This window comes from Hypoxylon trugodes (genome assembly GCF_022578975.1).
Source record: "Hypoxylon trugodes strain CBS 135444 unplaced genomic scaffold F4822scaffold_9, whole genome shotgun sequence".
Taxonomy (NCBI): domain Eukaryota; kingdom Fungi; phylum Ascomycota; class Sordariomycetes; order Xylariales; family Hypoxylaceae; genus Hypoxylon; species Hypoxylon trugodes.
This window is the reverse complement of record NW_026250024.1, coordinates 624,869-638,545: the sequence shown is the minus strand read 5'-3', so window position 1 is coordinate 638,545 and position 13,677 is coordinate 624,869. Positions and strand designations below refer to the sequence as shown.

Sequence of the window (13,677 nt, the reverse complement as noted above, 5' to 3'; positions counted from 1 at the left end):
TACAGTAAGTGCTATCAATCTAATGAACTCTTTCCAGTGGCACCGTTAGATATTAATCTGGGACACTCAAGAGTCCGCTGTTATTGACCAAAATGGAGAAAAGCGAAAAAGTCAAATTCTCGCACGACGACATTATCACTCCAAGCGAAAGTCAAGATCTGCCATCTGATTATACTGATGGAGAATTCAAACTTCTGAGGCGAAAAGTGGACAGATATCTCCTCCCTCTGTGAGTGAAACCCCTATTTGGCATGTTTTCAGAACCAGCGGAAATAGATTCTAATATTTGGATTACACAGTATGTGGCTTTGCCATGGTCTTCAGTCAGTTGATAAAGCCTGTGTTGGTACACAGGCGACATTTGGCTTGCGTGAAGATACAGGTCTTGTTGGGCAGCAATACTCATGGCTCACTACGGTTTTCTACCTCACATATATGTGCTTCGAATTCCCATCTATCGTTCTATTACAGCGATATTCAATGGGACGGGTTCTTTCGCTATATATTATCGGCTGGGGGTTAGTGGTACTGTGTATTGGATTTTCACAGAACTTTACCCATCTCATCACCCTTCGCGCTCTCCAGGGAATATTCGAATGCTGTATAAGCCCTGGGTTTCTTTTGGTTGTTGGGACATGGTATACCACACGAGAACACCCTTCCAGAGCCTTAGTATTTCAAACCGGGTATGCTGGAGTTAGTATCATCACTGACTCGGTAATATATGGGATTGGGTCTGTCACCGATAAGAACCCCGATTTTCAGGCTTGGAGATATATATCCTTTGTAAGTGGGGATATACTGGATAAAATTATTGAAAATGGTCTAATGATTTCTTAGTTTCTGGGCGGCTTCACCATACTGGCTGGGTTACTATGCCTCCTTTTCCTTGGAACACCATCCGAAGTACATTGGCTATCGACGGACGAAAAAAAGATAGCCATCGCCCGTGTGATGGCTAATAACACTGGTCACGATCGAACAGGTATGAAGGATTGGAAATGGGGACAGGCTAGAGAGTGCTTGGTGGACCCAACGGTATTTTTATCACGGATCGTCTTGGATTTAGGTACTATTGATTCTAATGATTTGTAGTTTTGGTTTGCCGGAATTAACGCTTTTGTGGGAGCAGTCCCTAATGGGGCATTGTCGACATTTTCGGCGATATTGAACACAACATTTGGCTTTAGTAAGTACGCGATTTTTTACGATTTGGATACTGTAACTAACTTCACTGGTAGCCAATTTGGAAGTGCTCCTCCTGAACATTCCGAAATGTATTTTCGCAGTGCTTTACTTTCTCGCAGTTGGAGTCTTGGTTACTAAAAAGAAGAACCTTCGCATGTAAGTACGAAATATCCCAACAAGAGTGCGATCTAATCAAGTGTATGCTAGGTGGGTTATGATGATCTCTACAATTCCTGCAATTATTGGGTTTATCCTTCTAGCTGTCCTTCCCAATGAACCCCGATATAAATGGACGAAGTGGGGAGCAGTCTTCATGACGTGCACATTCATAACTGCTACATTCTTTGCATGGTCATTAGTTACGTCAAATGTTGCCGGACGGACAAAGCGTACTGTCGTTTCCACAATAACGTTCTTGGGTTATTGTATTGGAAATATGGCTGGCTCGCAAATTTTCCAAGCAAAGGACGCGGTAAGTGAACTTTGTTAACATCTGAAGCCAAATTCTAATAATGTATAGCCTCGATATATCCCGGGAAGCATCGGTTGTGCTGTATGTTTAGGCGTACAGATGTTAATCATATTCCAGTGGAGAGTTATCCTTAACATGCGAAACAACCGCAGAGATAAGCAGATGAACGAACTAGGAATCACAGAAGATGATATAGTAAAAAATGGTAGAGAGATGGGAGCACAGGACTGTACAGACCTTGAGAATCCTTATGTAAGTCTTCTGATTAAGAGAAATTCGTACTTCGCTAATTACCTGCTCAGTTCCGATACGTAATGTAATGAATAATACGCCAAGAAAAACAAGAACAACACTTGATAATTTGATGAAGTTACGAGTTTAGGAATATTTCTCGGGAGTTACTGTTGGAGTCGGAGGGTTGATAACGGGCCACATTCCGGATACTTTAGTCTTGCATTTCCTAACGTTAAGGAATAGATCGCGATCCATGTGATGTTTCCAAAATACTTTCGCTAGGTTACAGCACATGCGAAATGATAGAAGAATTATTCCTGATGGAGAGATAGGTAGATTGAGTCGCAACTTTTCATATTTAATGTCTCCGTATGAATAGGGGTAGCTCGGAGACTTTCCGGGGACACTCCGTCAGGTTATATGTACCCGACGCGATCCACCATTCTACTTATTTTGTATAAAATCATTACGTACCTGCCACCAAAGATGCTACGAATATCATCATTGTGTAAAAGCCGAGTTTATAACTTATTAGGCCGCAAATCTAACCACTCATTCCCTCGTTCAAGACTAGTATCCGCCGCTAAAATGGCCGCCAAAATTTCCATCAAATCGCATTTTCAGCAGAATGCATCAGCGTATGAAAGGAATGCGGGAGCTACTGCTACACGTTTAGCAGCTGCAGTCCTGTCATGCTTGCCGTTATCAAGCTATACTTCATCAAGCCACATTTTAGACTCCGCGGCTGGGCCAGGGATCGTGACTAAACTCTTGCTATCTCCTTCACCCGACATCTCTGTCCCTGGGCTACCAATTTCCCCTCCACCGCGGGTTACTGGCATCGACTTGGCGCCTGCTATGATCGAATCATTTATGGTGAATAAAGCCGGACTTGACTGGACAACTGCTGAAGCATATGTTCAAGACTCGCAAGACCTTTCTCGATTCATGGATGGCGAATTCGACGCCGTCATTATGAATTTGGGAATTTTTGCTCTCAAAGATCCAGTTGCAGGTGCTGCCGAGATGTATCGCGTGCTGAAGCCTGGTGGATATGCCGTTGTTACGACGTGGAAGGTTCGGAGGGCCGCAGATCTACTTCAAGGGGTTGTTGATGCTATCAAACCTGAAACAACTTTCAAACCCATGTATATGGAGCCTGAATGGACCACGAAGAAGAAGGTTTTCAACATCATGGAAGCTGGAGGCTTTCCCAACGAGCATATCAAAATGTCTGAGGCTAATCCAAATTGGGTATTTGAATCTGAAGAAGTGATCGTAGAGACATTAAGCTCACCTATGTGGACAGCCAAGATTTGGGAAGAATGGAACTCTGAGGAAAGAGGTCGTTGGGATCAGGAGATACGGAGACAATTAACCGATGAGGAAAAGAAGACGGGTGTTATAGAGATGTCTGCTTGGATTTGCGTTGCTCAAAAACCCAATTAGATATATAAATTGTAATCTAGTTGTTCGGATTTAGAAATCTTAGGCTTTGTCCTGGACACTTGGCGATGACCCCTGGTTGTGGGTCACGGAGTGGTAGGGAACTTCGCCAATGCGTGCCAGCCTTCCTATAAATATAAGACCCACGCCGAGACAATCGTTCAAAAGAAACGGAAGCGAAAACATGAGCGAGTTCGGATGAATTGTAAAGTGCCCCTGGTTTATATATTAATCACTCCGGGCAGTCCGGCATTGCTCAATCCGCTACGCCGGAAATGTGGAACTCATTCTTACTAACTAGGCATGGCTTAGCCGAAAGCGGGATTTGGACCGGGGATAGTATGGGGTTAACCCGGTTAGCCTAGTATCCCCGCAATTTATCGTCTTCCTTATCCACCTATGTACTTAGGTACTTGTTTCAACCTAGGTAAACATCGCTTAACAGGGGAGATCGCAATTACTGTGTAATACATAAAAGACCAATCTTGTGTCTCCTGTATCATCTTTTCTCCGCATTGTGTTACTATATAATTGCAATACCTGTAGGAATAACCATACACCCTCTTCATTAAAGACAGGTCATTTCAGTCTAGACCCTACTAGGTCGAGAATTCATCGACGATCCTTGTTTTTGGGGGCGGCGCTATCTTCAATATGTCTACACCGACATCGCGATTAAGGAACATTCTCAGTCATCTAGGTCCAGCCACTCCCAAATCACCAGTCGGAGTTGATCATAGTTATCACATTCATCAATTGTCCCCGACTATTTTCTTAGAACGGGCGGCTGCTATTGAACCAGATGCTCAAGCTATTTATCACGTCACCGCCAATGATAAAGTACTTCGGAGATCATATCGCGAGTTTGCGGATCGCGCCAGAGGGTTAGCGTATTACCTCCAAAAGCATGGCTATAAACGAATTGGCGTGTTAGCCACCAATACACCCGCTTTCCTTGAATCAATATTTGGTATAATCGCTGCTGGGGCGGTCATTGTGCCTGTAAATTACCGGTGAGTGTCTCAATAGAATCCATCCGCTGACACGTTAAAATATTAACATTTACAAACGCAAGACTCAAACCGGAAGATATTACTTATATATTCGACTTCGCTGAAGTAGATTCCATCATTGTTGATGATGAGTATGTATCGTTACTAGATGAATTTAAGAAGGGTCACCCACATGTACCCTTCATCGTCGACCTTGTAAGTTGAATGTGATCATATATCCTATCTCCAATCTCTAATTAATAAATTAAGGATACCGATGCGACAGAAGGCGAACTTTGTGGGCCATTTGACGATGCTGTACTTGAAGGGTTGAAATACGATCAAGTACAGGGAGGTCACGGGTGGGGTGGCCTTCATCACGCACAGACTCACGAAGATGATATGATTGCCATTCCATTCACATCAGGAACTACTTCGCGGCCTAAAGGATGTGTTTATACGAACAGAGGTTCGTATCTTGCGGCGATGGCTAATGTAGTGGAATCCGGATTGAATTATGATCAAGGACGATGCAAATATCTTTGGACATTACCTATGTGAGAATGCCCTTAATTGTGGGGTTTTCAGCGCACTTTATAGCTAACAATCCGATTCAAGGTTTCATGCCATGGGGTGGACATTCCCGTAAGTAACTTCCAATGAAGCGTCTCGCATGAATTGAATACTCATTTAAGACATGCAGATGGGCGGTGACTGCTGTCAGAGGTACACATTACTGTCTCAGGAAGATCGACTATTCATTAATATGGAAACTCCTAAAGGAGGAAGGTGTTACTCATTTTAATGCGGCGCCGACGGTGAATACTTTACTCTGTGCTTCGAAGGAAGCGGAAAGGTTACCGCAGCGTGTTCGTGTTACAGTAGCTGCAAGCCCTCCGACAGCGCACTTATTTGAACAAATGGTATGGGTTGAACATATTCACCGAAAGATATCTCTAACGTGGCTGCAGACTAATCTAAACCTACACCCCGTGCATGTCTATGGCCTAACGGAAACCTATGGCCCAATAACCAAGGGTTATCACATGCCGGAATGGGAAACCCTTCCGAGGGCTGAGAAGTATGCTAGGATGGCTCGGCAGGGACATGGCTTCATAACGAGTCTTCCGATCCGCATCATTAAACCTGATCAACCCGATGGAACTCTCATTGACGTGGCTAAGGATGGAAAGGAGCTAGGCGAAATTGTTTTCTTCGGGAATATTTGCTGTAAGGGCTATTTTAAAGATGCGGGAGCTACGAAGAAGCTTTTCGCGGGTGGCGCCCTTCATTCCGGTGATTTGGCTGTCTGGCGTCCAGATGGTAGCGCACAGATCCAAGATCGATCGAAGGATATTATTATAAGTGGTAGGTTTTTACCCCACCCAATTGCCGCAAAACCTCGTAACTCGTGAGAAAGGACTAATGGTGGTTTCTTATAGGCGGAGAAAATATATCCTCTGTCGCTCTTGAAGCTATGCTTGTACAGCACCCCGATGTGTTAGAAGCCGGGGTTGTTGCGGTAGCAGACTCTCACTGGGGCGAAAGACCGAAGGCATACTTAACCATTAAGGAAGGCAGGACGTTAGAACCTCAGGACATGATTGATTGGGCTCGTAATCAAAGTGCGATTAGCAAATTCATGATCCCTAGAGAGGTTGAGATCGTCAACGAACTTCCGAAGACTAGCACTGGCAAAATTCAGAAAAACGTCCTTAGAGAGTGGGCGAAGACAGGAAGAAAGTCGTAATAGGGAGTTAGAATCTACACTACATTTAGACATAGAAGTCCTAATCATATTTGACGACCATAGGGCTGTCATTCCGCCTGGACTATTTCTGACTTAATGAGGAGTCTCTAGAATGTTGATAGCTGTGTTAGATAGGATATACTGGCTGGATCGAATCGAGCTAAAGATCACCATTTTTAAATGCCGCTGTGAATTGCCTAACGAAGGAATCGGATGGCTGGAGCAAGGGTCCTCGCAGTCAATTCATGGGCATAATAATTCATGCCATGGCTCGTAGTATTTCCTCACTACATATGTTGGAGAGTGGTATTGAATAACGACTTAAGGTACCTAATGCTGGTTCTTGGGATCGAACCAAGAACACTTTACGATCAACGCTGTGCTGTGCCACAGGCTTGCATGCTTGATGATCTACGCTGACTGAGATACCCCAGTATCCACTCGTGTCTGTCTAGGTGAGAGTCCTACGTTTTCGGATATGTTCTGCGTGAGTAACGTCTGTATTATTACTACACTGGGTTAATTGATTCTGCATTTCTCATCATGCCATCACACGGCGAGGAACGATATATTCTAGAAGGCCACGAGGGCGAGCTGCAAAGATTGGCGGACCAACACGACGTACTAACATACGCTTCAGATAACAAGTTGGTATTCGCCCCAGTTGATTTCTCACAACCCGGCCTTCGTATCCTTGACTCCGGCTGCGCAGATGGCTTGTGGCTCCGTAGACTTCAAGCATCTCTCGGTGCGCAACACGAATATATCGGAACGGACATTAACCCGAAATTCTTCCCAAAACAGGCACAACCAGGTATCACACTGCAAGTACAATCCATAACGCAAGATTGGCCCGAAGATTGGACATCTACCTTTGACTATGTACACCAGCGTTCAACGCTCATCGGTGCTGGAAAGGTTAGCACGGTGGAAGAGTGCATCGAAAGACTCGTCAAACTTGTGAAACCAGGCGGCTGGATTGAATTTTTTGAGTCCGACTTAAATCAGGTCCGCCCTAATGGTCCGGTGATGGATCAACTAATGGATGTTACGAAGACGCTTTTCGATATGCTAGGTGTGGGGTACGGCTATACGGCTCGCATCCGACCTGCGCTAGAGAAGGCGGGTTTGATAGATATACAAGAAGTAACAATCGACGCGGTGTATGGCGCGGGTTGTGATGATCCCGAAATTGTTGGGAAGGGTATGACTTCTATGACATCGGCTGGGAATGCTATTTATAAGGCTGCGAAGGGTAAGTGTTGGTGATGTAAAAGCGCATGATGAGAGTTACTAATGGATTCTAGGAGAATCTGATTCATTGAAAGAATTCACAGAAGAACTTCACGAGGAGTTGGCAGCTAGAGGAGGCCGTCTTCCGTGTAAGGTGGTGTGGGCTAGGAAGCCATAAAGGGGTATACCCATAGTTCTTAAATCAACCACATTAGCATCTAAGTACCTATGGAGGTACCTATACAATATCTGGTTTTCTCTTTATTTCTTGGCAATTTTCTTTTTCGTGAAAATAATTAAAGTATTGGGTGGCTCTAGTGGTTGACATTATGCTACACCATACTTAGGTACCAGATGGAGCGGACATCGGAGCCATATATTGTCGAGATATGCATGGCGACGCGACGCCCACCCCCTTTCATTAATTCATTTTGCTTTTTCGGACTCTGTTAGTAGGTCTTCCGGTAAAGCGAAGACTTTGTATGTTTGAGAGTCGTTCCCCAATAAACATACCCTCGGAGGTATCTTACCACGCTCAGAGCTTGCCCCCTTTACTTCCATGTGTGCCGGTACGAAGTTGGGTTCGCAAGGAACTATCATGTTCTTGGATAGGCTAGTTACTTGGTTGTTATTGAGTACGTGGGGGGTTATTTTACTTCCCGAGTTGTACGGTCGATAGCCCATGTCCTCGGACTTATGTGGAATTCTGATAATCCGCAGTGGTTGGTCTGTTCAAAGTTAGTGGGGGTTGAAATCTGGTGGCGTTCGCTTCAATTACCTTTTGGAGCCCATAAAACAAGTAAGCAGTCATCGTGCAGGAATTTTAGATCGAACACTTTTCCATCACCAAGCACCAAGCATGAAACCTCAGTTGTGGTAGAGCCACTAATGCCATTCTGCACATTCATATTCGTTCGAAATACATATACTATCAAATAAATTAGTATTTAAGACTCAAATAAAATAACAAATGATGATTCATACCGCTATATTCATCTTTTTCCGTCGTGAGAGCAGTATACGTTGATGTCTGCGATGTGTCCTAGCATGGATAGTCAGCATTAAACTGAAACAAAATGACCAACATGCTCACAATCTTACCGAACTTGGAATGGCAGACACCGTGACGTCAAAATTTGAGACTTCGTTTTCTAGTTGGATGGCGTTTGGTTGACCAAATCGCACGCTCCGCTTTTCTGCTTCTGCGATGCCTGTGAAGATAGCATCGGCTTTGGTGTCTAAATAACCGCACAAGAACTCGACCTGTGAGAAAGAATTTTCGTCGGGCTGTCCACTGTCCTGCTTCTTAAGCTGCTTGCTAAGCAGTTCTAAGAGAGAGCTTCCACTTTCAGCTTGTTGGCGACCTTTATCCGAACTATCCACGGGGACCTTGCTGAGATGGTGCTGCAAGGGACTCGCGGGCATATACTGTTGAATGTAGGCCAAAATCTTCCCGTGTTCCATCGTTGCCTCTTTTTCGGATAATTCATCTGTCGACGAAGAAGATGCGAGCCTATCGATCTCATGTCGAAGCCAGATTGAGAAAGTTTGGAAAAGTTCCAGTTCTTCCATGACAACCAAGAGGATTTTATTGCCTACTAGCATTAAGCAGGAGACGATATCCATAATTCTAGTAATCTGTGCGCTGCTAAAACCAATTTCGGCTTTGGACTCATGATAACGGGTGATACCGAGGAGACGGCTGAGAATGATACCAATTCGCTCGAGGGCTGGGAGAAAGTTCTCATGGATAAGACTTCGTAGCGCCTGAAGACCTGATACAACAGCCTTATCCCATCGTTTATGGCCCTAGAGTGATGCGTTAGTAGTCGCGATCTAAATTAGGTGATAGCATCGGGAACACATACCCGTTCCGCCAATTGGTCAACGAGCCATTCGTGAACTTCTGGAAATGTGTGTCCTGTCACGACTGAATGATACAGAGCTTGACCGATGGCCATTTCGCCATAGTTTCCCGATTCCTTCAAAGTCTCATTAATGCTATTTAAAAATCGAGTTGGAAGCTCGCGAGTAGACTGCCACTCGTGCATCATGTGCATCTGCACTTGCTTGATATATCTCAAAAGTTTTTGTAGGGTGGTGGTTTTTGAGGCTAGGAGAGAGAGATTCTCTGGCGATGAGTGGATAAAGGTGAGATCTATGGGAACGAGGTACATCGTTGCTGTTTTGGCCTCTCCGGATGGTTTGAACATTAGCATATGTGTCGATAGATCTGGATGAGACACGTGGTGGCATAATTGTAGAGGCGCACTCTTCCCAGAAAGCTGCGGTAAATCGTATTGGAATGTTCCAATGATAAAAGAATCGTAGATGCTGACATGTATGCGCCCGTCATTTGTACCAACGATCATGACGTCGACTCTATCGCTGTCATGAGGCGAGAAGGGCTGGAATAGAAACTCCAGCGATGCTCTCGTGGTAAATACGAACGAATCATCACTGAATCCTATTAGCAAGTAGCCGTGGTAAATTTCGCGTCGGAACTTACCCCGAACCTCCTGATGCAGGTAAAGGACTGAGCTTGGGCAGAGCAGTTTCAACTTCGAGAAACGTAAGTTCTCGAGGAAGGTCTGCGGTGGATTTCTTGCCACTGGGGAAAAGGCCGTGAGCTGTTAGGCCCTCTAAGGGTATGGTCGATGATAGGGAAGTGGAATCCGAGTGTTTTCTCGTATTGTTACGAGACCAGCCCACACAGGTAATTCGAGATTTACCTGCCTCGCATATTGGCATCTGATGAACAGCCTTGCTGGTTTCGAGACCCAATAACCTTACAACTCCATCGCTCCATCCCACTGCAAGAAATTGACCTGCGATGCGCGTGTTAGCATGCGCACAAGTCCCTGTCAATATGAGAATAACCTACCATCTGCTTTCCAATGTAGAGCCTCGACGCTATCTTTTTCGCCGCGCTGGCTACTTTTTGTCACGATCTGACCATTTGAGCGCCATACCTGTAGGGTTTTAGATCCAGCTGCACCTGCAAAGAGCTCGATGTTGGGATTGTAAGTGAGGAGGCCGTTGTGCGGCTTAGGATCAAGCCGCGATTCGCTAAGAAGCGTCAGCTCAATTGGTGTAGTCATGATCGCGCACGACAATTAGTGACTTGGTGAGGTGTGAAATTTCTATGACCATCTTGTGAGTTTATTCTTATATATTGATGATCTTGTTGTTGTCACTCAAGAGGCTTCCACTTACGTGGTGGTTGCCGTTGTTGTGTTTTAGGTGCGTTTGTCTTGCGATTTTGTGCAAACTACAGGTAACTAAACAGGTATACAGTGCGCGAAAACGGACTGGCTTAGTACCTGCGGGGATGTTTAGTGGCTTAAATTGCTGTAACAATTGCACTAGATACAGTATCTTCTACATCTTCTACAGCACATTAAACTGTGTTTTTAAGAGTACCTATGGAATCTCAAGGGCACCGGTCAAAGCGACGAAATCATCGAATTTTTCGACAACTCATACATTTAGATAGATTATTTATGCATTGGAAATACAATTGATGTCATCATTCACAATCCATTAGAATGCTCTATTTGAGATCATAATTCTATATATCATCCACTCAACCCCCTTTTAGCAGCTATTACGCCATGCTACATAGACAAACTCCCGGTTCTCAAGTAGAAGTCCTTTTATTCGACCAAGTAAGAATCAGCGACCGACTTAATGTCTTTGGAGAAAGTCACATCTTCATTTTCCTCTACTAAAACCACCGATGAGACCTGTGACGTCTATTAGTATCTGATACTGAACTGTATAGATTGTGGGCGAACTTACGTCAACATCGATAAAGGGTGTGGTCTTTGAGAATCGTACTTGCATGGGGAAGAATTCGTTTTCATCATCTGCTTGGGCATCAAATTCAAATGAGCCATTCGCGTTATCATCACTGACAGTTCCGATAGTCCATTCGAGACTATCTCCTGTTACTTCGTAGGTAGCATCGAAGCTAGATACAGACGGCTCGCTGGTAGCATATGGGATGACTACCGAAACATCTTTGAGCGTGTCGCCTCCGGTAAGTTCATACTCGACAGTTATCGTGAAGTTACCCTCCGAGCCCTTGTTTACCCAGACAGTGAAGCTAATGGGTAGGGCGCTCGTGTCATCGGTTTTCGGAGTAGCTCGCCATCTTAGGACACCAACAGCATTGTTAACAGGGAAACCACGAGCAACATTGCTCATCTGGATAGTCTTGGAGCTTGTGAAAAGGCCACGATCGACGTTGGGGTGAGTACGGAATTGGGCACCGTGGGAGGCATTCGCTGCGAGGTGAAGCTTAACTTTTGTCAAGCTGGGATCCGAGATTCTGAGGCTAAGATCACCGCTGACGGCTAGAGAGTTGAGCGAACCTTCCCTAGATAATTTCGCGGTAATAGCTTCGTTGATAGTGATGTGGATCGCATCGCGGTCGAGAGTGGAAGAAATTCGTGGAGCAGCAGGTTCGGCAGCTGGGGTGGGAGCGGTGGATACGAGAGGTGTTTCTTCGACTTCGGCTCCCATATCTCCTCGGACACGCTCGAACATATCTGTAGTCTTCGATTTCTTGCCTAGCTGCATTCCCTTACCCTTCATCACAGTTGTCCTGTCCCCTCGTTAGCTTAAAATAGCGGTATATGGCCAAGGCGTATCATACTTATGCGACTTGTTCTTCTCGGCTTCGTAAGTATCGTACGTATCCGCAGGTGTCGGTCGAGTAGGTGGTGTGTAAGTCGGATAGACGGGTGTTCGTGGCGCACCAGGACGGCCACTTCTCGCGGACTCCTTTCGTTGTAATTCGAGTTGCTTGGCCTTTCGTTTGCGCTCCTCGGTTGCCTCTAGTTCCTTGTTCTATGTGGATGTCAGCAATGTAATGAGCAATACTCGAAGATAAATAACATACTCGTGCAATGATTTCTTGGATGCGTTCCTCATGGCTTTCCATTTCTAAGAAAGTTTTGATCTGGCTAATTGTGAGGTTTTCCCGGTAGCCAAGTGAAACCAGTTCATCGAAGGCGCTGAGTAATTCGTAGGCATTCTTTACTATTTCACGTTCGTCCAAGCTTCTACATGTGCTAGTAACCACTTGTGCGAAGAGGTGGAGGGAGTCAATGTCTTGCAGGATGTTGGATTGGCGGTTGGTAATGAGGACCATGTAGAGTTCGTCAAGGGGTTGATAGACGAAGCGAACATTGTCTTGCTCGACGGTGGTGTGTTGAGTACCGGAATCGGCAAGCTTTGGGAAGGACGCTAGGAGGGCTTCGATTCGCGATCTGGGCATCTCACGAAACTGCCTCGAGAGGACAGCTTTGCCGCCTCGAGTACAGATGGAAGCAGCTAGGACAACCTAATACAAGTTAGGAGGCTAAACATATAATATTTCGAATTAATTCATAAGGCAGAGCATTACCATCTTGTATGTATTGGACCTATATGGTCGTGAAGATTCGGTGGGTTCAAAGATGTGTTGTATGGGAAATCAAATTGTCCCACCGATTAGAATTGTATATTGTAATGAGGCTAGCTGCTGTCCTACGATCAAGCCAATTCACCTAAGAAAATGTGGTGCTTCAATAGGATCCACAAGAACGGTGTCCCCTGTCAAGCCACATGTTTAAACTTGGACCTTTTGTTATGTAATCTACCGATGATTATCCGTACCGTACCGTATCGTACCGCAATTACGAAAAGGTAACCTTGTACCTTGCCACTGAGCGATCTGGCAGCTGCGCTAGAGCGACGGACAAGTGGGGTCCTTCCTTTCAAACTAAGGTTACCTAATATTTCCCGGATTTATTTTAGCCTGCAGCACCTTTAGAATGATCATCATCAGCTTGGAACTGCTTCATATCAGATTCTTCTGACGTTTCATTTCATTCTATTCCATCAAATTTGACTCATTTGTCCAAATAATCTTTTTTTTCGAACCATCAGTCCGAACCTTTCATCTCGTGCGTAATTTTTCTATTGACGTTTGTATTTTCTCAGGAAGCACGATCGATACATTTTACATTTTGCGAACGTTACTTAAACTGCGTTCATTCCCTCACACAATCACTCCCGACTACCCTTCTACCTCCTTCAACACTTGACGCTTGAGCGACAGCAATAATAGTTGATCATCGACCATTTCGACGCGATAAATCGGCACGCCACTACTCTATCCCCGAACGCGTTTTCCGTCCACTGATTAGGATTTCTCGTGTGCCTGCCTGGTACCTATTCCTATCAACTTCCTACCCAACCGAGACACGCCTCGCGTCATATCCACAGCAATCCATCCCAGAACAAGATTAAATTTCCGATACGTGAATACCTACTTAATTATCACAAATGATTTCTTTGTGTTCTTCTGCCAA

The 13,677-nt window shown here is 45.0% G+C and overlaps 6 protein-coding genes across 6 annotated transcripts; 4 read left to right on the top strand and 2 right to left on the bottom strand.

Annotated features, from left to right (window-relative positions):
- Positions 1–92: 92 nt before the first annotated feature.
- On the top strand, positions 93–1,980 carry F4822DRAFT_445921 (MFS general substrate transporter; the record flags this gene model as incomplete). Its single annotated transcript, XM_051463447.1, has 8 exons — positions 93–229; positions 300–786; positions 841–1,038; positions 1,096–1,189; positions 1,242–1,344; positions 1,396–1,660; positions 1,709–1,912; positions 1,963–1,980. The coding sequence occupies 8 exons, from the start codon at positions 93–95 to the stop codon at positions 1,978–1,980; spliced, it is 1,506 nt and encodes a 501-aa protein (XP_051310306.1).
- A 259-nt stretch (positions 1,981–2,239) lies between these two features.
- Positions 2,240–3,524, top strand: F4822DRAFT_415502 (S-adenosyl-L-methionine-dependent methyltransferase). Its single transcript, XM_051459236.1, has one exon. It carries the CDS (start codon positions 2,315–2,317, stop codon positions 3,341–3,343), a length of 1,029 nt encoding a protein of 342 aa, XP_051310305.1. The 5' UTR covers positions 2,240–2,314; the 3' UTR covers positions 3,344–3,524.
- A 220-nt stretch (positions 3,525–3,744) lies between these two features.
- F4822DRAFT_415500 (acetyl-CoA synthetase-like protein) lies at positions 3,745–6,325 on the top strand. The gene is made up of 7 exons (XM_051459235.1): positions 3,745–4,353; positions 4,416–4,548; positions 4,603–4,889; positions 4,951–4,977; positions 5,036–5,255; positions 5,304–5,700; positions 5,775–6,325. The coding sequence occupies exons 1-7, from the start codon at positions 3,995–3,997 to the stop codon at positions 6,080–6,082; spliced, it is 1,731 nt and encodes a 576-aa protein (XP_051310304.1). The 5' UTR covers positions 3,745–3,994; the 3' UTR covers positions 6,083–6,325.
- Positions 6,326–6,562: 237 nt separating this feature from the next.
- F4822DRAFT_366176 (S-adenosyl-L-methionine-dependent methyltransferase) lies at positions 6,563–7,617 on the top strand. Its single transcript, XM_051456182.1, has 2 exons — positions 6,563–7,337; positions 7,390–7,617. The coding sequence occupies exons 1-2, from the start codon at positions 6,626–6,628 to the stop codon at positions 7,491–7,493; spliced, it is 816 nt and encodes a 271-aa protein (XP_051310303.1). The 5' UTR covers positions 6,563–6,625; the 3' UTR covers positions 7,494–7,617.
- Positions 7,618–7,741: 124 nt separating this feature from the next.
- F4822DRAFT_433072 (anaphase-promoting complex, cyclosome, subunit 4-domain-containing protein) lies at positions 7,742–10,416 on the bottom strand (the record flags this gene model as incomplete). Its single annotated transcript, XM_051461774.1, has 7 exons — positions 7,742–8,043; positions 8,094–8,243; positions 8,300–8,357; positions 8,417–9,124; positions 9,184–9,775; positions 9,825–10,143; positions 10,200–10,416. 7 exons carry the CDS (start codon positions 10,414–10,416, stop codon positions 7,742–7,744), a joined length of 2,346 nt encoding a protein of 781 aa, XP_051310302.1.
- Positions 10,417–10,783: 367 nt separating this feature from the next.
- F4822DRAFT_415495 (uncharacterized protein) lies at positions 10,784–12,939 on the bottom strand. The gene is made up of 5 exons (XM_051459234.1): positions 12,729–12,939; positions 12,222–12,665; positions 11,976–12,169; positions 11,117–11,924; positions 10,784–11,061 (listed from the first exon to the last, which is right to left on the bottom strand). The coding sequence occupies exons 1-5, from the start codon at positions 12,729–12,731 to the stop codon at positions 10,972–10,974; spliced, it is 1,539 nt and encodes a 512-aa protein (XP_051310301.1). The 5' UTR covers positions 12,732–12,939; the 3' UTR covers positions 10,784–10,971.
- Between the last annotated feature and the right edge of the window lie 738 nt (positions 12,940–13,677).